The following is a 21,508-nucleotide window of genomic DNA, read 5'->3' as shown; positions in this document are numbered from 1 at the left end:
CAGATGGGTCTGGCAAATTTAGAGAGATGATCAGACAAAACCACGTCATCTCTCTTACAGGTCATGTCATGAGGGCGTACCAAAAGACATACAGGAAAGAGACACGGTCTGTTCCTCTAGAATCCTCTGTGCAAGTGAATTTATCGTACTGTATGAGAAAAATACACCTGCAGAATGGACTTTCAGGCTTGTATTTCTGTACAGGATTTATCACCTGTAAAATTCAGAAATTTAGCCCATTTTCTGCTGGGAACCTGAACAAAAATCTTGATGTACTGCAGTAGCAAAGCATGGGAGGCCAGCAGAGCCGTACACACGCGGATCTCCCGAGTAGCTTTGTGTCACACCCCGGCTACGCTCAGCCGGCAGAGCTCAAGCACAGCCCCGGATTTCATTCATGTCTCTAAGCAGCTCCTGGCGCTCAGCCACGGCCGCACTCACACAGGCGGCTCCGTAGGATGGCGCGAGGGAGATTACTTCATCTCCACAAAAGTAACAGCGAGGTGGGAGGAAACCTCCCATAATTAGAGCATGGGACGGAAATTAAGGTTTCTACTAAGTCTGTGGCTGAGTCGGGTTGCGATCCGTGGCAAGGAGCTCTCCGCTCTCCGTTTCTTCATCTGTAAAGACAAGGACAGTAAGGTACGAGGAGACTTCAACGGCAAACGTTTGTAAGCACAGAGATTCCCTCTGAAGGCGGCAGGGCGGACACCCAGGCCGCAGCCGGCCCGTTTGGACGCGGCGCAGCACAAAGCGGAGCCGGGGAGCGCCGCGACACTCCACCAGCGTCACCGCAGCCCCGCAGAGGGCGGGCAGCGGGGCGGGCAGCGGGGCAGGCCGCAGCGCGGGCCCAACGGGCACAGCGTGCAGCCCGCAGCCGCCTCGGGGCGCCCCGGCGGCAGGTGCGGCCTCGGCCCGGCCTCCCTGGCGGAGGAGGAGGAGGGGACGAGGAGGATCCGGGCGAGCCGAGCGCCGCGGGCATGAAGCGGGCGGCGGCCGCGCTCTTGGGCGGCGGGCGAGGTGACGGCGACCTTGCCGCCGTTCCTCCCGGCCGCAGCGCCGGAGCGGCCCGCAGGTGGGTGTCGGGGTAGGGTTGGGGTTGGAGGGGGGGCGATGGCGGCGGCGGCCCGCCTCGGTGACGCCCATTGCCGGGGCCGGGCCGCCGCGCGGGTAAACACGGCCCGCGGCGGGGCTGTGCCGGCCCTGCCCGCCGGGACCCCGCCTCCACGAGGTCGCCTGGCGGAGCGTGCCCCGGCGGCGGAGGCCGGTACGAGGAGCTGCCGGCGGTACGAGGCGCCGCCGCCGCTCGGTGCTTGGAGCGGAGGTAGGAGCCGGCCCTGCCCGCCGGGACCGCGCACTGCGGGAACTTTCCTCTTCTCGTCGGTACCGGGAGGCGGCCCGGCAGCACAGCGCACCGCCCGGCGCTGCTCTGCCCAGCTCCGCGGCCGTGGCACGAGGCGGCCGAACCGCCGAGTACCGGGAACTTGGGAGGGAATCGGAAAGTTGTCTCAGGTACCGCGCCCGTCCTGCCGGGAGCTGCCGCTTACGGGTTGTCATCGTTTTGTGGGGACGGCTGGGTTCTGCTCCGCTGTGTGCGGGGAGACCGCCGAGCTCCGCCCCAGTCCGGTGCTGCGGGCAGGTGGGACTGAGCAGCCCTGGCACGGACACTGCCCGGCGCTGCTCTCTGGGGAGCGAAGCGCTTTGCTTTGACTGGAGGCGTGTTACCGTGTGTTACCGTGTGTTACCGTGTGTTACCGTGTGTTACCGTGTGATACCGTGTGTTACCGTGTGTTACCGTGTGTTGTGCCGTGCCCCGTCCTCTCGCTCTGTGAGGAGCGGAGCTGTCATTCGTAACTGGGGGATCCTGGAGTTACACGGTTAACTGTGTGCTTCAGAAAGCGCTGGGTGTATGGCATGGTCTCCTTAGCTGGAGGGAGAGTAAACCATCCATGTATGTGTGGGTTCATGAAGTGGGAGGACGCGACCTCTGCCACCCAGCATGGAGCAGTCCACTGAGTTCACACCATCTAGGACGACCTTAGGTCTGGATGAACACTCTTGGTTTGTCTGGTAATGCTCTGAGGTGAGCTTCCACCCCAGCAAAGTGTCATGCAGCAAACAGACTGAAGTTCTTGCATGCTGTTAAAGACAATTTGTTCTCTCAGCCCAGAGTTTGCTGCTGTTTCATTACGCTTATGTTACTTCCATGGGTAGGTGCTTTTGTATTTTCTCTTTCTCACTTCTCCATCTTTTTTGTTTATTAGAACAGTGATGAGAAACCCAAAACTTACTCTTTTCTAATGGAGGTGGCTGAACCAATCCCATATATCCCAGCCCTCCACAGACTTTGCTGTGTCCCTGTTTTTTTTCATTGTGGCTGCTCTGGTCTCACAAAACATCTATAGGGTAGTGCTCACTCAGTGGTCTTATAATAAACATTCCCGTTCTTGATCCTTTAGTTAGTATTTATGAAGTCCTGATAGATAAAGATCCGCAGAAACTATTTTTAGGCATTGTCCAACTCAATAAGCTTCGAAGAAATGCGGTCTTAGGATGTAAATGCAAAGAGGAGTTTATTTAAGGTATGCAATTTCAAAACAAACCCTCTACACTCAACCAGACGGAGCATGAAGGATTACCCAGACCTGACTCATCTGTGTAGATTGTGCACTTTAGGCTGAACGTTGAGCTGAGCAGCGATCCACTGGAGTGATTTCACTGCTCACTTTACTGGGTCGTACCAGCTTTTCAACTTGTTATTGGTATTCCAGAGCTGTTTTTCTTGGAGGGAAACTAGGCGAGCAGTGGATGAGACTTGAAAAGACTGAAGACTTAGTTCGATAGTTGATGAAACCGTCTGCTGTTCAATTTTAAATAGGTAGGTCAGAAGCATTACCGAGTTTTCTCTACTGACATCTCACATATCCTACATGCAGCTGAAAATATTCTTGAAGTGAACTGGAACAAGACAAGTAAAAGTCACCCTGAGCTGAAATGAGGAACTTGTTTGACCCAGGTGTTTTTTGTTGTGCTCAGAAATAGCTGCGGACAAGCAGCTCCGTGTTTAGGAGCAGGGATATATGCCACTTTAGGGTGACTTCTTACTACTGTCATCAGGCAAAGGGCCACTAAGATGGTGAAGGGCCTGGAGCATCTCCCCTATGAGGAGAGACTTAGGGAGCTGGGCCTGTTTAGCCTTGAGAAAAGAAGGCTGAGAGGGGACTTGATCCAGGTTTATAAATACCTGAGGTGTGGGAGCCATAGTGGTGAGGCTGGTCTCTTTTCAGTAGTGCGTGGGGACAGGACTAGGGGTAATGTGATGAAAGTACAGCATAGGAAGTTCTGCACGAAGTGACGTGGTGTAGGGAACCTGCTTTGGCAGGGGGCTTGAACTCAATGATCTCTAGAGGTCCCTTCCAACCCCTACAATTCTGTGATTCTGTGTTTTCTGCATCAGATCCCCAGCTTCTGGCTTGAGCAAGTATGAAGAAATAATAATAATTAAAACCAAATCTACCCTTCCATACTTCCCATCTGTGGAGATTTTTTTTCACTGGTTCCACTTTCTTTTTTAATTACAACAGATCCTAATCTGATTTTTTTTTTTTTTTCCAGCCCTTGGATCTCCTCTTAGTCTGTCCTTTAATTTATTCTTAAAAGCTGAGATAATTGAGAAAGAACAACAATAGTCAGAAGAAGGGTGGGGGGTTACAGTAATTAAAGCGATGGCTGGAAAACAAGTGAGGTTATGATGTTAAACGGAACCTTTTTCCTGTTCTGTAAATATTATTCTGCTGCTTTTGCTATTCTGTGAAGCAGTGTCCCACGTGCAGTTAGGAAGTAGTGCAAAGGGGCTTTTGTGATTGGGGCTTTTTTTTTCTTCAAGTTATTCAAGATATTTCCTCGTTCACTCATTTCCGTCATGTTTGTTGCTATGGCAGCTGGCCAGTGTCCTTATTAGCCGTGAGGTGGTTACACTTCTTGTTTGTGGGGTACTGGAAACTACACTGGAGGTACCAGAAGAAGCAGATGTTGCACGCTGACCTTAGCGAGTGGATTCTGCAAGAAGAATGAAACGTCTCTGTCCTTGGACTGAATTATTGTGTAGTTATGCATTATATCGCTTATTATGTGCTGCATAGCTATGTTTAAAATGCCTCCTGTCTTCCAGCACACTAAATATTTACAGTTGGACGTACCACCAGTGCCATATGTTTGGAGTGAGTAACCCATTAATTGAACCAGCCCCATTTTTATGCTCAGAATTGTCACTTATTTCATTTTAGTTACTAAATTGCACGTTAAAAGCAGTGTATGACAACAGCAGAGATAGGATGGTGCAACAAGATGTGGAGTCATTTTTCATACCTCCTGGTCATTTCCAGTTAGCACACAGATAGAAAATCAATTGTAATCTGCTCATAATTGCCTTCCTGGTAGAATTATGAGGCATTTCTCTCTTAAATTTTTACTTCTTTTTCTCCCCTTCCTTCTGCTTTAATTTTTTTCCCCTCCCTGTTTTTCCTCTATATGTCATGTGGAATAGGAGTTTGAGGGGGGAGGTTTGGGTGGATGTTTTCCAGTGTAAAGCTCTGTGTCTTCACATATTGCTGTGGAGCAGCTTGAGGCTCTGTCAAAAAGCACGTTCCATGCCGTGGTGTTTATTGATGAGCAGAAGTTGAGGAAGGTTTTCCTAACATTGGGGCTTTGTGCTCAGATGAATTAGGCATTGCTCTCTTTACCTGTTTCCATATTGATTACTTCACGCCAGATCACATTTCTTGTATGAGGCTGAGCTCATGCTACCAGAAATTCAGATTGCATTTTGCTTACTGAAATGCTGGTCTCGGCACTTGACACTTTCCCACCCTGCAAGGATGCTGTGCCCCCAAGTTCAGGAACAGCATTTTGATAAACTCCAGCTGCTTTTGTTCTTGAATGCTGCAGAATTCAAGTGTTCTGAAAGAGCAGTTGGGTTTTCAGCCCTTTACTGGTGTAGTCCCATCTGGAAAGGTGTAGATGACCTTTCTGAAGCTTGAGGGAGGAGAACAGCATCTCTCCCTCTGCAGCTGCTTTCTGTGTTCTACCAGGCTCCCCTCGTGCTCTGCCTGGCTGTTGTAAGGCTGTTTTCTCTTGATTTATGACACCAGTGTAGCGCTCTGGGTTTCACATACATCAGCCTCCTCCCTGTAGGGGAGATGCCTGTTCAAGTGTACCTGTGTGTGTATGTGCACATAGATAAAGAAAAGAATGCTACACCATTCCCAGGGTCTCCTGACCTTTAAATGTAGAAAGGTCATATGGTGAGACTCAGGAAATATCTTTGTTTGAGCCTGGAGTATTTTGGGGCTAAAACAGAAATTGGAGTCTGAATTCTTTTAGGATAAAACTTTTGCAGGATGATACAAACTCGTGTTCCTATAAAATGTGGTTTCCTTGAGGGTGGGCAGAGAGAAAACAAAAGCTGTGTTCAGGAGGAGAGGTTTTGTTTAAGTGGAAGTTGGTATTTTGAGAGGAGTGAGGAAGAGACAGCGCAGCGCTCAGTGGTTGGGAGCGAAGGAGAGTTTAAAGGTCATTAATAATCCTCCCAGTGGAAGAAATACAGTAATTTCTGTTGGTATGAAAGGAATGTCTTAGGAGGAGGTTGGAAGTTACAGAGTAGTGCCCAGGACTGGGGAAATGGGTGAAGCTGGAGGTGCTGAGCAGGAAGCACATCCCTGTTGCTACTGCAAGTACTTGGCAAGCAGTCCTTGAGTGCTTCAGTAATTGACAAAAACTGTCGTGACAGTTCCTAAAAGACCGTTTGTGTGAGCCCATCCTCCATCCGAGCTATTAAAAGTGATGAGTTAAGTTGAGAAATCAGTGAGTCAGTTCTTGAAGAAAATTGCCATAAAACTTGGAAAAGTTGTGATGAAAATTTCTGTTCTGCTGTGACTTAAAGCTTTTATCCAAGAGCTCATGAAATGTGGCACTTGGGCTGAGACTGGTTGGGTGGGAGGCTCCAATTCTGTTACTAGAAACTACTGTCCTCACTTACTTTTGCTCTGCAAACTGGTGTTAGTAGTGTCATTGGCTGCTATCTGCAACCCCTTGTCACTGGGCTTTCCAGTTGCATTATAATTGGTGCCCAGATTTGTAGCTCTCTCAAATCCGTTATCTGTAAAGCTGTTGTTTGAAGCGCTCAGTTACCTCATCTTCCCTTCACAAAGTAGTAAATCCTCATCCTTGATGATGAGACACTGCCCCTGTGAAGTGCTGTCAGTGCTTTCTTTCATGGAGCTCTCCACTCTATCAAAGTGGAGGCTCGGAGAGCCTCACAGATTGCAGCAGCAGCATCCCCCTAAGGCCTTCCCAGCTTAAAACATTCAACGCATTTGAAAACCTCAGATAATCTCTCCAGTCAGCAGCACTAGTCCCAGTACCTATTGTTCATCGTGCTGAATGCACCTTTGGAAGTGGTTTCTCCTGGCCAGGGAAGGGCTGTGATTGCAGATGCCCAGGGCAGTGCACCTGGGCTCACAAGGCTCCAGCAGCTGCTCTCAGGTTGTTGCTGCTGTCCTTGCTGGCTGCCAGCTGAGCTGTGAGTTGGATTCATTGCTGTTTCCGTGCTGTCACAGTTGGATTACAGTCTGGGCTTCCTGAAGTTGTTGCTGTGCTACAGCCCATACTTAAAGCAGAAGGATGGAAATCAGAGCTTTCTGCTTTAGCTCTAGTTTCTCCAGACACTTGCTCATCTGTGTGTTTGGTAGCTTTCTGTGGTAGCTGTTACACAGAGGATAATAACAGCCAATATCACACATACATTGGCCAAAGCCTTCAGCTGGTTCCAGCAAAAAGGTTGTGTGGCTCATGAATGCATTCAGTGGTGCCTGCTGGCTGGAGTTTGACCTCATCACCAAAGCTCATTCAAAGTTCAGACATTTTCTCTGGACTCTCTGCCTTCTTCCCTGAATCAGAGAATTACCCAGGTTGGAAAAGACCTTGAAGATCATCACAGTCCAACCGCAGCCTAACCAGTACCCTAACTCTAAAAACCCTAGCACTAAATCATATCCCTGAGCACCACATCCAAACGGCTCTTAAAATAACCAGGGATGGCGATTCAACCACCTCCCTGGGCAGCCTATTCCAGTACCTAACTACCCTTTCTGTAAAGAAGTTCTTCCTAATATCCAACCTAAACTTGCCCTGGTGCAACTTGAGGCCATTTCCCCTTGTCCTGTCACTTGTCACTAGTGATGGACCATTCCTTGTGCTATGGGCAGCACTTGATAACCTCCCCTTGCCTAATGAGTTATGAGAGAAACTGCAGTTCCTCCCAGCAGTTTCGCATGTCCTTGTGTTGTGGGATGACACAGCCAGCATTTTTCCAAGACTCAGAATAACTGTGCTTGAACTTTACTAAAGTTTAGCTCTTAGTTCCACGCGTGGTTTCCCCGTGAGTTTTTTTTGTTCAGTGTTTGGTGGTGGTTCTGCATCTGATTTGTTCTGTAAAACCAGCAGCTTTCATGAGAGCAGCGAGCAGTGTAGCTCACGTGGAGCTGCACCAAAACCCATTATTCTTTGAATTCCACCAAGACGGGACAGATACATAGAAGTGACTTTGGCTCTTTCTCTGCTGATGAGAACACTTTGCTAAGTTTCAGACAGCAGATTTTTACGAATGATGTATGGAACCTCAGAGAAGGAAACCCTTCACTGTGAGAACAAGCGTCGTCATCTCGGTGCTGATCATTCTGTTCTCTGTGTACAGAAAGCTATTTGAATTGTTCATCTGCGTCTTGCATCCTCGTAAGTGTGCCTGTGGGAGCACTGGGAAGAAGATGTAGCAGGGGGCTGAAAGCAGATGCCTCCAGTGGGCATTGCAAGTAGAGGTTAGTTCATCTGCTGATGCAGAGAGTGCTTTTGTGGAAAGGAAAGCCTCGTTGCCTGGTAAGTGCAAGATGATGTTGCAAAAAGAGGTAATAAGGCCAAATGTACTGCATTAGCAAGCATGAAGTTTGTAGATCATATAGCGATTGTTTGCCTCTTTTTAGCACTTTGGGGCTTGCCTTTGGAGAGCCATGTCCAGTTCTGGTCTCTGAAGGACAGCGGAAGATGTGGCCTTACTGGAAGGAGTGCTGAGAGCAGCTGCCAGGGTGGGTGAGGGCTGAGGTACTTGCCTGCAGAGAGGCTGGGACACCTAAATGTGTTCAGCCATGGTAAGGGAAAGTTGAGGGAGTTCTTATTGCTCTCCTCAGCCACATAGTGAGAGGGTGTGAAGAAGACAGAAATACTCCCTTCAAAGGCATGCACCAAAGGAATAACAGCCAGTAGTTGCAACTCACAGAATGAGAGCTCTGAGGGCCAAAAAGGCTTGCAGTATATTATCCTTAATGAAAGAATCTGTACCAGGTATTCACTCACAGGACAAAAATCTGGTCTGCCTTCCAACTTTAGAAATAAAACCACAACCTGAGTACTAAGCGTAGAGGAAATTTTGTCTGCAGGATTCATTTCTAATTTAAAAGTTGCAACGTTCTGAGCTTAGAATGAAGTGCATCTGGGACTCCAAAGACCTACAAAGATTATGTAAAATCACTAACAGATGGTTTGTCTCTTTTTGATATATTAGATAATTAAATGAAAGGGGGCAAGCTGTTTTGTTAATATATAAAACACTAGGATTTCAAAGGCACGGTGTGTGTAGCTCAGCTACAAACTTCCTGGTGGGCTCTCCTGATTTCAGGAATACAGCAAACCTCAAGAAAATCCCATGCCCAAGTGACAGGTAGTCTGATAGGCTGCTGTGTAGCTATTTTCTCTTAATTTATTTTTGAACTTGGATTTGCAACTACAGTAACCTACTTACTATACAGGCTGCCTATTGTTGCTGCTTGTCAGTTCTATTAAAAGCTTCCCCAGAAAGTAAGAAAGAATTATCTACTAAGCGTGTCTCAGCAAACCGTATTTGCCAGCTCTGTCTTTTCTTGCTTCTTAACTTTAAAATCTGGGTGAAGATTTGGACCTTAACGTGCTTTTCTGTCTTTTTTATCCCAATAAATTATAAGGTTGAAAGTCAGGCAGAAAATCTGCTGCTGGCAGCTCCCTCGGAGAAGGCTCCAGTCCAAAATGACAACTGCAGCAGTGTGCTACAGGCACAGGAATTGTCTCTCAAACAGGCATAGCCCTGTGAAGCCATTTAGGGCTACACAGAATCCAACCAACACCTTGAACTCCGTCCAGGAACCCTGGAGATTAAGGAGCTCTGTTGCCAGCAGCCTGACCTGGAACACAACCTGTCCGTGTCGCTAGATGGTTTGAGAAACCTATTTTCCTCTAACACTCCTTTCAAACTCTTAATAATAGCGTGGCACAGATAAAAGATGTGAGGTTGACTAGTGAAGTCTCTTAAATTTGTATTTAAATGAAGAGAATACTTCTTTTTTTCTTTTTCTTTTTTTTTCACTTAACCACGTTAGTTTTGTTAGAGGATTTTCTTCTGACAGAACAAATTTGAATAGAAGTACTTAGCTAGGCATGACGGCGTACACTCTGTACAGTTGTAGGCATTGTCTGGACGCCCAATATTGTCACAAGGAAAGTTAATTAGGCAGTTCAGATTTTCATGTTCAGAAAACACCCAGACAGCGTGACTCATTCTGCAAGTGGGAAGAGATCAAATCCAACATGTATCACCGGAAACTAATTTTTTTTGTCTCTAGAGTGATTTGTATCTCAGTGTCTCTGCTTCAATTCATAAGTAATAATAATTTTGAAGAAGTTAAGAACTTTAATGGCGTGGTCTTTGGCAGTGATCCTAAACTAACTGTCCAATGGTTTGTGGCGGAGATGTGCAGTGTTGCCTTGCTGACAATGGTGGAAGGTGCTCAGCTGCCATCTTGGGGCATGCAGTGGCTTTGGGCATCTTCTGACCGGCAGCCACCTGGAGAGTTTCCCGATAGAGCTGGAAGGCCCAGATTGAAAGTGGCTTTTCTTGGTTTTCTTTAGCAGGCTGGGTAAAAATGGGAGAGGACCTGCAGTCTGGGATTTGGTAACTACTGGTGGGTAATTTTTCTCTTTCTTTTTTTTTTTTTCTTTTTTAGGGATTTTTAATCTGGGTTGTTTTCTTAATAATTTGAGATAGTTTAGGCTCTTGCACCACCTGAAAAGGCAGACTGAAATATAAGATATTGAGTAATGTGGCAGTTCTAAAGAAAACAAACGTAACTATTGGACTTGCACTCAGTACTGCTGGTGGCTGTTGTGTTTTTCCATATGTGCATTTTTTAAAGGAAAAAGAGACATATTATTTTTTCTTTCTGTCAGGATCTGTATCAGGGAACACTGCAAAAGGAAGTTTCACAGCACTGTGTAGGCCTTATGGTCTTTTATTTCAGCAAGACATGGACATACTGGAGAGAGTCCAACAAAGGGCCACCAAGATGATTTGGGGATTGGAGCATCTCTCCTGTAAGGTTGAGAGCTGGGACTGCTCAGCCTGGCAGAGGGGAGGCTCAGGAGGATCCAGTCAATATCTATAAATCCCTGAAGGCAGTGTGCAATGAGAACAGAGCCAGGCTCTGTGCAGTGGTGCCCAGTGCCAGGGTAAAAGGTAGTGGGCACACACTGGAGCACAGGAGGTTTCCTCTGAACACCAGGAGCACTTCTGTGCTGTGCAGGTGATGGAGCACAGGCTGCCCAGAGGCTGTGAGGTCTCCTTTGGGATCTTCCTTAGCTGCCTGGATGTGGCCCTGGGCACCCTGCTCTGGGTGTCCCTTCTGAAGCAGGGCTTGAGCCAGAGAGACCCAGAGGTCCCTTCAAACCTCAGTGATTCTGTGGTGCTGTGGTTCCGTGGAGAGACATTGCTCTGGTTTTGTGCTCAGTCCATACTGATTGTCTGGAAGGCTTATATCTGAACCTGCAGGCCGCCTGGGACTCTTCGAAGGTGATGGCCTGGTGGGGAATGCCTCTCTGCTTTGTTAAATGTTAAGTATAAATACAGACAGCTGAGTCTTCTTTCTGCAATTGCAACAACTCCTTGCTACTTGCTTCAATGTATCTGGAAGTTGTTTTATATGTTGTTCTATAGACAAATCGCACTACATTTTAAGATATGCTTGATACTTGCAATTATTTTTTTTTTAAGGCTAGTCATTTTTTTTCCCTAGGCAAAGCATTACTCATCTTTATCACAACACCAGTTGTTTTTCTGAATTCCAGGGAGTTTTTTGCTGGTCGTTGGATTCACTCCCCTGCCTGGAGTGGTGGTGGGTTTTTGTTTGGTTTAGTGACCATGTAGCTGCTGCCATGAGCCCCATTTGCCATTCCTCAAAGCTGAGCAGCCGTCTTTCCAAGTGTTATACTTGAGATAGTTGGTACCGCTCCAGTTGCTAACTGATAAAGAGGAATTTTTGTTTTATTTCCACTTCATGATCTGAAATACAAGTCTTTCCCTTGCAGGAAACAATAGTAAATGTAGGATATTTTGCCATGACACAGCAGCGGGCTTTGTCTCAGTCTATGACCTTTGTCTCTATTTCATACATGCAGTGGTATGTGATTGATTTAAACTTGTGCAGTCTGTTCTTGCAAATGCATCATTTATTACTGGACACTTAGCATAAAGTTCTACAATAAAAGATAATGAAATGCTGTAATAGGACAAGTCTTCTTTCTGGTTTCTGCAACAATACCACTTGAGTTACAGAATGACCATTTTGTATGCTTGCATAAAAACGTTTCTTCTTAAAAAACGGCTTTGTTTTCATGCTTGAAATGAGAAGAGTTGGCTGCAAGTAGCATCTATTTTTGTTCAGATTTTCGTTTATGGTAGCGCTTCCCCATTGACTTCGGCCCACACCATCTGAATATCCCAGGTGCTGCAGCTCTCTCCTCTGGCCCATGGGACCCCTCAGCACAGTCCCTGACTGTCCTGCCGTGTCACAGAATCATAGAATTACCCAAGTTGGAAAAGACCTTGAAGATCATCAAGTCCAACCGCAGCCTAACCAGTACCCTAACTCTAAAAACCCTACACTAAATCATATCCCTAAGTACCACATCCAAACGGCTCTTAAACACAACCAGGGATGGTGATTCAACCACCTCCCTGGGCAGCCTATTCCAGTGCCTAACTACCCTTTCTGTAAAGAAGTCCAGCCAGTTCACAGCTTTGTGTTTCCTTACTCTTCAATCAGATGGCATAAGGGACCCAATGAGCATTGTTTGTGACATCTGATCTTTGGGAACCTCAAAAAATAGGTGGTTGGAGCTTCCTGATCTTGAAAGACCAGAAATTGGAAGAGCTGCCAAATGATTTACTTTGGTGACTGGATTTAATTTACTGTTTGTGTTTGAAAGGTGGCAACAGGAGGTTGCACAACTAGTCGAGTTATTGGCTTTGCAGGTTTTAGCCAGGCAGAGCTTTCTTCATTCATTTGCACCACGTACTTCCTAATGATGCTGTTGTAGCCTATCACAGATGTGATGGGAGATCCACATTGTTTCTGACTAAGGTTTCTTTGCTGACCACCTCATTCCCAGTTGGAAGGCTTTTCTGTCATTGCAGACATGATTTAATAGGATGATGTGATGTCTTGTAAGCCTTGGGCAGCACAACATGTAGGGATGAGCTGAGAAAATTCTTCAGGTACAGGCGGCTGCTTTAAGTAGCTGACATCATACAAGAAGTGGAATTAGAAAACAGATTCTTAATTCATGCAACTGCAGCCTGCTGGAATATTTAACATAAGAGAGTATAACACAAGTACTTGAGTTCAGTCATAGCACAAGAGTGAGGATTTATCAGCGGCTGACAGTCAGAGCTGATTCCATGAAGACATGAGGTTGAAGCGTGGGAAGTTGTTTGGTGGTGTGTGTGTGGTTTTGTGCATTGTTGTTTGTTATTATACTTGTTACCGTAGAACACGTTAAGGCTTCTTTGCAAGTAAACTAGCAAAGCTCATACCCTTATTTTTAAGGCAGATTCTCACACCGGATCATGAATTTGCCCGAACTGTGTATGTGAAGCCCTGTGTACACCACTTCTGTGCTGTGTAGCTCTCAGCACGTTACATATGGACATAACTGGTACTTTACATACCAGAAATGCTTATTTTGGCTGAAGGTAGCACAAAAAGTGCTTGGCTCTGGGTTGGGAGATCCTGAACTAATGCCTGATGCCAAATGATGCTGTGTGCAGCTCTTGGGCATAGGTGAGCGGGGTTGGCTTCTTATTTTGCCTACAGGAGTTTTAATATGCTTAACGTTATCCAATACCAGCAACTGAGGTAGTCTAAATACCGCAGCAGGGTCTGATTAGCTTTTTCAGATCACTGCTTTTATTTGCTGTTCGCAAAGAGGCTTAATCCAGTGCTGGAGATCAGGCTTCCCACTGGGCTCGTGGGTAGCTTTCCCTCGGCCTTTGTGCTGCAGTGGCAGAAATCAGTGAGGAGCTGCTCTGCCACCAGCTGAAGGGCCGTGAGGCAGCGGCTCTGCTGCTGGCCATGGGCAGTGCAACCCAGGGAGAACAGAGCATGGGCTCCTTCTGGGCAGCGTGTTTGCTAAGTGTGTGATGTGGCCATCAGTGCAGTGGCACAATGGTATGGGATTTCAGTCTTTTTAATTGAACTTCAGGCCTTGCTGCTGGTACGTGGCACAGTGTGTGTCTTGTGGGCAAGGCTGGGTTTGGGTTTCAGTGGGGCTTACCTCCATGGAAATAAAACAGAATGTACAAAGCGCTGGCTGCGGCCAAACTCCTGATTTCCCTGCAAGCATCCCATCCCTGCAAAGCAGCAGGAAGATCTTGACATCCTGAGAAGAGCTATGAAATAACAGGGAAAGAAGCTCTGTTTCAAACAAATATGAGTGGCTCCCAGAGAAAGGGTGGTTCTCAGTGCCTTTCTGTCGAGTGTCCTAATGCTTCAATGCCACTGCATCAAAATACTCTTTGTTCCATGTATTAATATTATTTGGGGTTGCTTTAATCAGTTTTGCCTTCCAGCAAATATACCCGCAAGTCCTGCTATAGCTCTGCATAAGTGCACATCTATTACACTTACTGGCCGATGTACAAAAGTGTCAGGAAATTCAGAAGGCAGTTTCTGAATACTTTTCATTGCTTGGTGTGGGCTCCTTTCATAGCTCTTCACACATTGTACCAATATGATTAATTTTGCTAACAAGAAAAGGGGAACGCAAATAGCTAGTGATGGATTTGTTTCTCTTCAATACTGTCATACAAAGGAAGTCTCCTGAATAGCCTTTATATTTTTCAGGACTGCTTTTCTATATTATCATTATTATGATAGAACTCACAACTTTTACTACTCAAAAATAATTCCTTTCTTTGTTTCACGAATTAGAAACAATGAGGAGAAGCTGAAGTCTGCCCAAGCCAGGTGTTTCTTGTTGGCAGCCTGCTCCCTAATGACTCTGGCTCTCATACAGCAGCTGCCTGCTAGCCTCCTTTGTATGGCCCATTGTTGCTGCACACCCCTCGTTAATACACATGCTGCCCGGGGCAGCCCCTGTGAATGACATCAACTTGCTTATCTTAGAAACCCCAAACCTGATGCAGGGCGGGGAGGTTGCCTTGCATCTGCCCGGCCAACTAATTGTGAGCGCCGCGGGTTGTGATTGGCTCCCCTTCCTCTCAGTAATAGGTTAAGCAAAGACATTGCGGGTCCATCTGTTCGTCCATTCATTGTTCTGCTCGCTCGCCTCAAGTCTGCAGCTGAAATCGTGTTAAGGAGTTGCTTCTGGAACAGCTACAAGAAACCAATGCCTGTGTGCTTTCCAGCGAACGTAAGTATAGGGGCTTCTCTCAGCAGAAATGGGACATTTCGCCTTTCGGATGTTCCAGCAGGTCAGTGTGCCTTCTGACAACGTGAGCATGTGCATCAGCAGAGATTGGCATGCTTTGGGCACCTGGAAAAAAGGAGGAGGAGAAAACACCTCAAGACTTACCTTAAAGCGTATTCAGGAGCAGTCTTCTGTACATTCTGTCAGCAGTCTTCTAGCTCAGTACGTTCTGTCAAGGAACTTCTAAAAGCGTTAGAAATTGTAAGTTTCCATGAGTTTGGAAATGGCAGGTAGTATCCATCAGTGGAGCCAATTTTATTCTAGCCCCATGGAGGTAAAGGAAGGTTTTGACTTTGAGTGATGAGTCTTTTTTTCTTTTATTTTCTTCTTTTTCTGCAAGTAAGCTGTTGTTTATTATAATTTTTGAGTGGTAGAAAAGCCTTTTTAAAAAGCAAACCAAATTTCCTTGCAATACCATACAATGGATAAATTTTTCCGTTTGTGAAAATACGTGGAACTCTATTGAGAGACATGTGAAGGTGCTGTGCTGTTATACAGACCATTATGATATTCTCAGGTAGGAACATGTTCCACTGATAGCTTTTGTACTTGGAAAGCTATTCCTAAGTATGTTGGATCAAGCCCAGTTATTTTATAAGGCTTCTAATTAGTTTTGTTTTATGTTTTGAGTTCAAATGTTAGGCTGAAGAACTGTAACTCCATGAGCTGTGTCCCAAGGATCCTGGAAAAAAAAACCAAAAAAACCTAAAAACAAAGACCTTCATATATCTGTTGAGAGGGAAAGAGCGTATATAAAAGGGTTAAAAAGAGGTTTGCATTTCTACCACATGCCCTATTGTGTGAACATATGCATGAGTCTATTGAAAGTTTTCAGAAGATGGGCAGGCCACCAGTTGCTGGTCTCCTGCAGTTCCAGTAGACATCTGTTGCCCCAGAGCATTAACCAATCTGTTCAATGGGACATCCTTCCTTTGTTGGACAGAACGATGCAGACAACAGCACTCGCTGAAATACAATGGTAATTAAATACATAGAAACTACAGCAGTAGGTATTTATTACATATTCATTATTTTATTTGCATTGTTGCTGTAGCGTTACGGTTTGGGTAACAGATACGTTCATTTTTTTTCCCTTTCTGATCAACGCCGCACTTCTTTTTGTGACAAGTAATTACAGCATTTCAACAAACTGCCATTTCAATATTTCCCATTTTCATTTTAGAAGACTTAGAAAAAAGACTTCCTGTGTGAAAACAAGACGAGCTGTCTCACTGTAGAATGTACCTTCGGGAACTTTTTGGAAGGTCTTTTGGGAATACACAATTTCTATTACTTTGCCACAAGACGCTCTTATTTTCCTCCTTGTTATTTTCCTCCATGAACAAAATTTGCATTAAAATGCTTTTTTTATGTTCAGTCATAAGTGGAAAATATTCAGAATAGGCATTAAAAGATTAAGATGAGTTATTTTCCCGCATTCCTGTGAGAAGCAGAAATGTTTTGTGTGAACTGAATTAATGAGTCGATTGTTGTTGATGGTTATGGAAAATAGCAATCACTTAGAAGTGGGAAAAGAATACGGCTCTGCCATGTGGTAGCGCAGTGCTCATCCCCAGTGCTGATCAATGCCTTTGACTCAGTAATACAGCATTTCAGCCCTTCAGCAGCGAACCCACTGCCAGATGCCATAGTTTCAATCAGGCTCTGGTTTGTTCTTAAAAGTTGTGTTGCTCTAAGTATATCCGCATTGGAAGTTGCTCATTTATTTGTTTACATTTAATTAAACAAATTTTCTTACTCCACTGTGAGCACAACCAAAAGTTGCAGGCTTTCCTTGACAAGAGTTTTTTGGCTGGCTTTGTTTGCTTGTTTGGCTCTCAGCTGAGTCAGAAATCATAGCAGGTATTTTTCTCATCTGTCCTGCACTGTATCAGTAAGCCTGCTTTAAAACCTGCACGAGTAATGAGAGCTTCTTGTCAATAAAGAATGAAAAGAGTTTTTCTTATCTGATGTTCCTCCTTGAATAAACGTGACCTTTTTTGTTGTTTTTTTTTTGGTTTTGTTTTGTTTTTGTGAGCTTGGGTGTCCTGTGTGAAGATACAAAGACGTTTAGTTGGAGTATAAGTTTGCTCAAATAGACTGCCTCTTTGCTAACCACATCAAGGTAAAATTATCAACTCCAGCGTCTAACAGAGCACCTGATTTTTGTGATTCTAATTCACGAGTCTCATACGGGGCATTGCATTGGGAGCTCCCAGGTATGGCATTTCAGGAGATGCTGCTGACCACAAATATGGTGTGAAAGTTCAGATGCTGTAAACATTTCTCTGAAAAGTGTGCATGCAGAACATAGGCCAAACGCCAGGAACAGTGCACTGCTTATGCAGAATATCTTTAATTTTTTACTGTAGGTCAATCATTTAACTGCCCCTGAGAGAATAAGAAGAGACTTAGAAGAGGTACACACAACAGCCATGGTGAATGTGTTCCAACAAGGCACCAAGCTCAACTCGTGGCCGCTTTTGTATGCAGATGATGTGCAAATCAACTAAAGTATATTTCATATAAAGGCTGATCTTTGAATACATTCATATGCCAATGAGGTTTTTAATCACACTGAAGGGTTTTATGATTGCAGTTGCTTTGAGGAACTTAAACTTCAGCAAAGAAGCAACTGGAAGATGACTTAAGTATTATTTTAACTGATTCTTGACAAACAAATGTCCTTGTGACTTGGTGGCTTCAAGATGTGTTTATTCCATGATGTTAATATCCAACCTCATCCTCCCCACTTCCAAAAAAGAAATCCCACTCTCTGCTTTTAGCTCAGTGCTAAAATGCCATTTCACAGTACACGGATTTAGGCAGCGCCCCATTATCTGCGCGCGCTCAGTGCCAGCAGTACATGAGCCAGCTCAACTTTTCAGGCCAGCTTAGGAGTGTTGCCCATTAACAGGACTTCCTCAAGTCCCAGCAGATTGTGGGCTTGGGAACAATGATGTCGGGCCTTCCAGATTGCTTTGGCAGCTGCATTGTTCTCGGAGGGGAAACCAGACGCACTTAAGTCCCGCTCTTTTTCATGGGCTTTTGTTCATACCAAATTATTCTTTTGCCGTGCTAGTATTCATGATGGTATGTTAAAGGAGTGCATCCTAGCAACTAAGGCTTGTTGCTAAGCAGCCTTGCTTCCAAGAGATTTTTCTTGTTAGAGGGTTGGGGTTTTTTTTTGCCGTCAGTCCTGTAAAGGCTGTAGTGTTGGTTTTTTTAACTGTATCCTTTTATTGGGATATTGTTGTGATTTGCTACTAGCACTGTGCTACCAAGTGCATTACGCTAGTTAATAAATCACTGTGTGAAAAGGTTCGTTTCCAAAATTCTTGTGTTTAGTGCATGGTGTTGTGGGAAGTCTCTTCAGTTAAGGGGATGTAATATTCCTTGATATACCGTTTGAGAGAGGGTTATGGCCTTGCTCCCTTCTTATGAGGTCAGGTCAGAATAAAACTTGAAAGTAGAATATTGGCTTTCCTAGAAGTCAGTCTCAACTGGATGATGGGGTTAGACAAAAGATGCTTGTGACAGATTTTTTTGAGCTAAAACTACTTGGGTAAACTAATTGTGCCTGAACTGCCTGACGAGTTCAAGTGAAAACCTTTGCATCTGTGTATTACTTCAATATTATGCTTTGCATGGTGAAAGTGTGGAATATCTCTTTGTTTTATAGTCTTCCTTTCATGGAAAGTTTGCTATTTTATGGTATTCCTGCAGTGCGATTGGTCTGTGTGGTCCATTTCCATCTGTGAGAAACAAGCTTTTACTTTTTTGATTGAAGCATTTAGCAGAAAATTCCCACCTAAAAGAACAAAACGAGGGAGAAAGGTAGAAAATGTCCTTTGGAAATGTACGTTTTGGAAGTAATGATTTGATGAAACGGATGCCTAATTTATGTACAGCTGCCATGATGCAAAATTCCCCAAGAAAAACTGCAATTTTTCTTCTTCCATTCTTTTTACATAACTTTTCCCTGTATGTTTAGTGGGATCTAGCAGATGGCTTGCACAAGTCAAGTCCAAGTGTTGAAATTAACATTTAATTTTGTTGACTTACTGGCTTGACAGATAGCCTGTTGCAGTGGACGCAAAGACTTTCCTTGGCTTTGCTGGCCATGAGATCAGTCTATGCCTCTGCACCTTGTGTGCATTAGTGATGCTCTCTGTTGAGAGCAGATAGCCTTTCTTTGCTTAACTGTTGCTTTATAAGAAAATTCAGAAATTGGTTGAGTGTATTCAATTTAATTGATAGTATCTTTTAGGACCAGTAACATTTTATTGAATTATGTTTTCTGTTACAATTGTTTATTTTAGCATCCTTTATTTACTTAATAAGCCAGCTAATCTTGTATTATGCTAATTTCTATTGAACAGAGTCTCTAAGCTGCTTAGTTTGAAAGGTTTTCTGGTAGATGTATTTTATAGCTGCATTTTTCTTTTATTGTTGCAGTATTGTCTATGTTAGAAGAAATACCGTTTCACCTTTAGGTCTTGGTAAGAGTTCTGAGTTACAACAAACAATAAACCCACTTCTGTTCCTTAATGAACCCGTTTCTGGAAATGGCTAAGTAAAAGCATTTCATACATTAAGAAAACAAGTGATGAGCTGTTACTCAGCTTAGCTATGTATGCTCCTTTTGAATAGTTTTTTCCAGAAAAAGAAAAATTCCATGCTCAAAAAACCCACCGAGTCGCGTGTCTTTGCTGTGAGAGATTAAGTGCAGTTCTGAGGAGGCAACAATAAAATACAAAAGAAATAAGATGTATAACCAGTTGCAACGTTTTTGTTCTCTCTTTAGGAATACGGAGCGCTCTATATTCCGGAATACAAGAAAAACAGCAAAGTGGAGTCAAGTACATGCAGCAGCTTCATGGGCTTGAAGGATCATCTAGGGCGTGACTTAGGCCATCTTCATGTGGCGAGCACTGGCACACAAATAAATGCAATTGTACCTTGGTCAATGGCGGAGAAGCCGACGATGGATAAGGTTAATTCTAGGAAAGAGGATGTAGACAAGGAGGCATCTGAGGAGACTTCAGGAAGCTCCAGCTGTGACTCTGAAGAAAGCACAAATTCCGATAATGATTCAGAGAGACTGAATAATTCTGCATCAGAATCACATTTATTGCCTAAGACTCACCGACAGCTGTGCAGATCTCCTTGTTTAGAGCCTCATATACTAAAAAGAAATGAAATTTTGCAAGACTTTCGGATAGAAGAGGCTCAGACAGTACCCAAGGAAGTCGAAAAGCCCCCTGATGTGGTGAAAGAATATCAAACCAAACTGGAGTTTGCACTTAAGTTGGGTTACTCTGAAGAGCAGGTTCAACTTGTACTAAATAAGCTTGGTACTGATGCTTTAATAAATGATATTTTGGGAGAACTTGTCAAACTTGGGAATAAAACTGAGACTGATCAGTCTGTAACTAATGCTAACACTAGTGTAATGCGTGAAGCGTCTTCCATAGAGTCTCAGAGGTCAGAATCTCCGCTGCAGGAGGATGTGACGGAGGATGGTGACAACCTGAGGCCAATAGTTATTGATGGCAGCAATGTTGCAATGAGGTACGTGACCGCAAAGCTTTTGCTTTTGTATATCAATGGAAACAGAATTACTCTGTCTGGTTCAAGCAGACAGTATGCTTGAACCAGTATATATGTAGTACAATATACTATATAATTGCATAAAACTGTATGCAGGTTCTCGTGCAAGCATCATCCTCAATTAAACAGTATGCCAATCTTGTAATCAGGTTAGAGGTCTGTAAGAGTTCAGTGTCCATCTCCCTGTGTAACCAGCTGTCAAATTGCTCCTTCCCACTGCCAGTCTAATACTTAATTAACTTTTGGTATACTTAGCAAACCTTTATTAGGCACCATTGCTATGAGAAATTGTTGTATCCAGTTACTTGCAGGAGAGCAAAGCAAATGTAAGATTACACAGGTTTATGAAACAGTGACTTAGAAGAAAGTGGCTTAAGGGATACTTTTCCTTGACAGGTTGTTCTGTAAGTGGTTTATCTGTAAAATTTGACTGTTGGTTATCAGATTTGGGGCTAGGTTTTGCTGCTGTTAATAGCTGTGATCGTGTCTTTGGACTTTTCACTTATATAAGTACGGATGACACAGCTATCTACAGCATTTAGCCACTCTGACCCCAGCAATATAGGTGCATAGCAATAAACTTGTCTGGGGAGAGGCAGTAGCTCCATGCTCCTCGGTGTTGAAAGAGGAGATAACACCTAAGTGCTCAGAGATGGGGTTTTTTGTCTGTATAAAAGATCAGTTGATGAACTGATTAGTAACAAATTGGGTAACTTGTGAGGACTGTCCAATTCCTAGCACTACTAGCACCACAGGTCAGAAGGACGTTTTTAGTCTCCTAATGAACTATTAGCATAGTAATAAAAGTTTGTGCAAGACAGTTCTGGGCTGAAGACTTCTTTTGTTATCATTATTTTCTGTTCAGTTGGTTTACCTTTAAATGAGGCTTCTTTCAAATGAAATTTCAGTACAGCTCTTTAGAGCAACGCAGTAGTATTTATATATTTAAGTAAAAGTGACTAGCCCATAAATTACAGGTATTGCTTCTTTCTAAATGGGATGTTCCAATTTCTTTTACCTGATGTATCATCCAACTTGAGTTGTAAGGGTC

The 21,508-nt window shown here is 44.4% G+C and overlaps 1 protein-coding gene across 1 annotated transcript in view; it reads left to right on the top strand.

Annotated features, from left to right (window-relative positions):
* Positions 1-291: 291 nt before the first annotated feature.
* The window catches only part of ZC3H12C (zinc finger CCCH-type containing 12C), a 41,535-nt gene continuing 20,318 nt past the window's right edge, over positions 292-21,508 (top strand). The window contains exons 1-2 of the mRNA XM_015852202.2: positions 292-642; positions 19,652-20,418. Of these exons, the coding sequence (XP_015707688.1) occupies positions 532-642; positions 19,652-20,418 (878 nt within the window). The 5' untranslated portion in view covers positions 292-531. The remainder of the gene's footprint in view (positions 643-19,651; positions 20,419-21,508) is intronic.

The sequence above is a fragment of the Coturnix japonica genome, chromosome 1 (assembly GCF_001577835.2).
Source record: "Coturnix japonica isolate 7356 chromosome 1, Coturnix japonica 2.1, whole genome shotgun sequence".
Classification (NCBI taxonomy): domain Eukaryota; kingdom Metazoa; phylum Chordata; class Aves; order Galliformes; family Phasianidae; genus Coturnix; species Coturnix japonica.
This window is presented reverse-complemented; position numbering and strand designations above follow the sequence as displayed.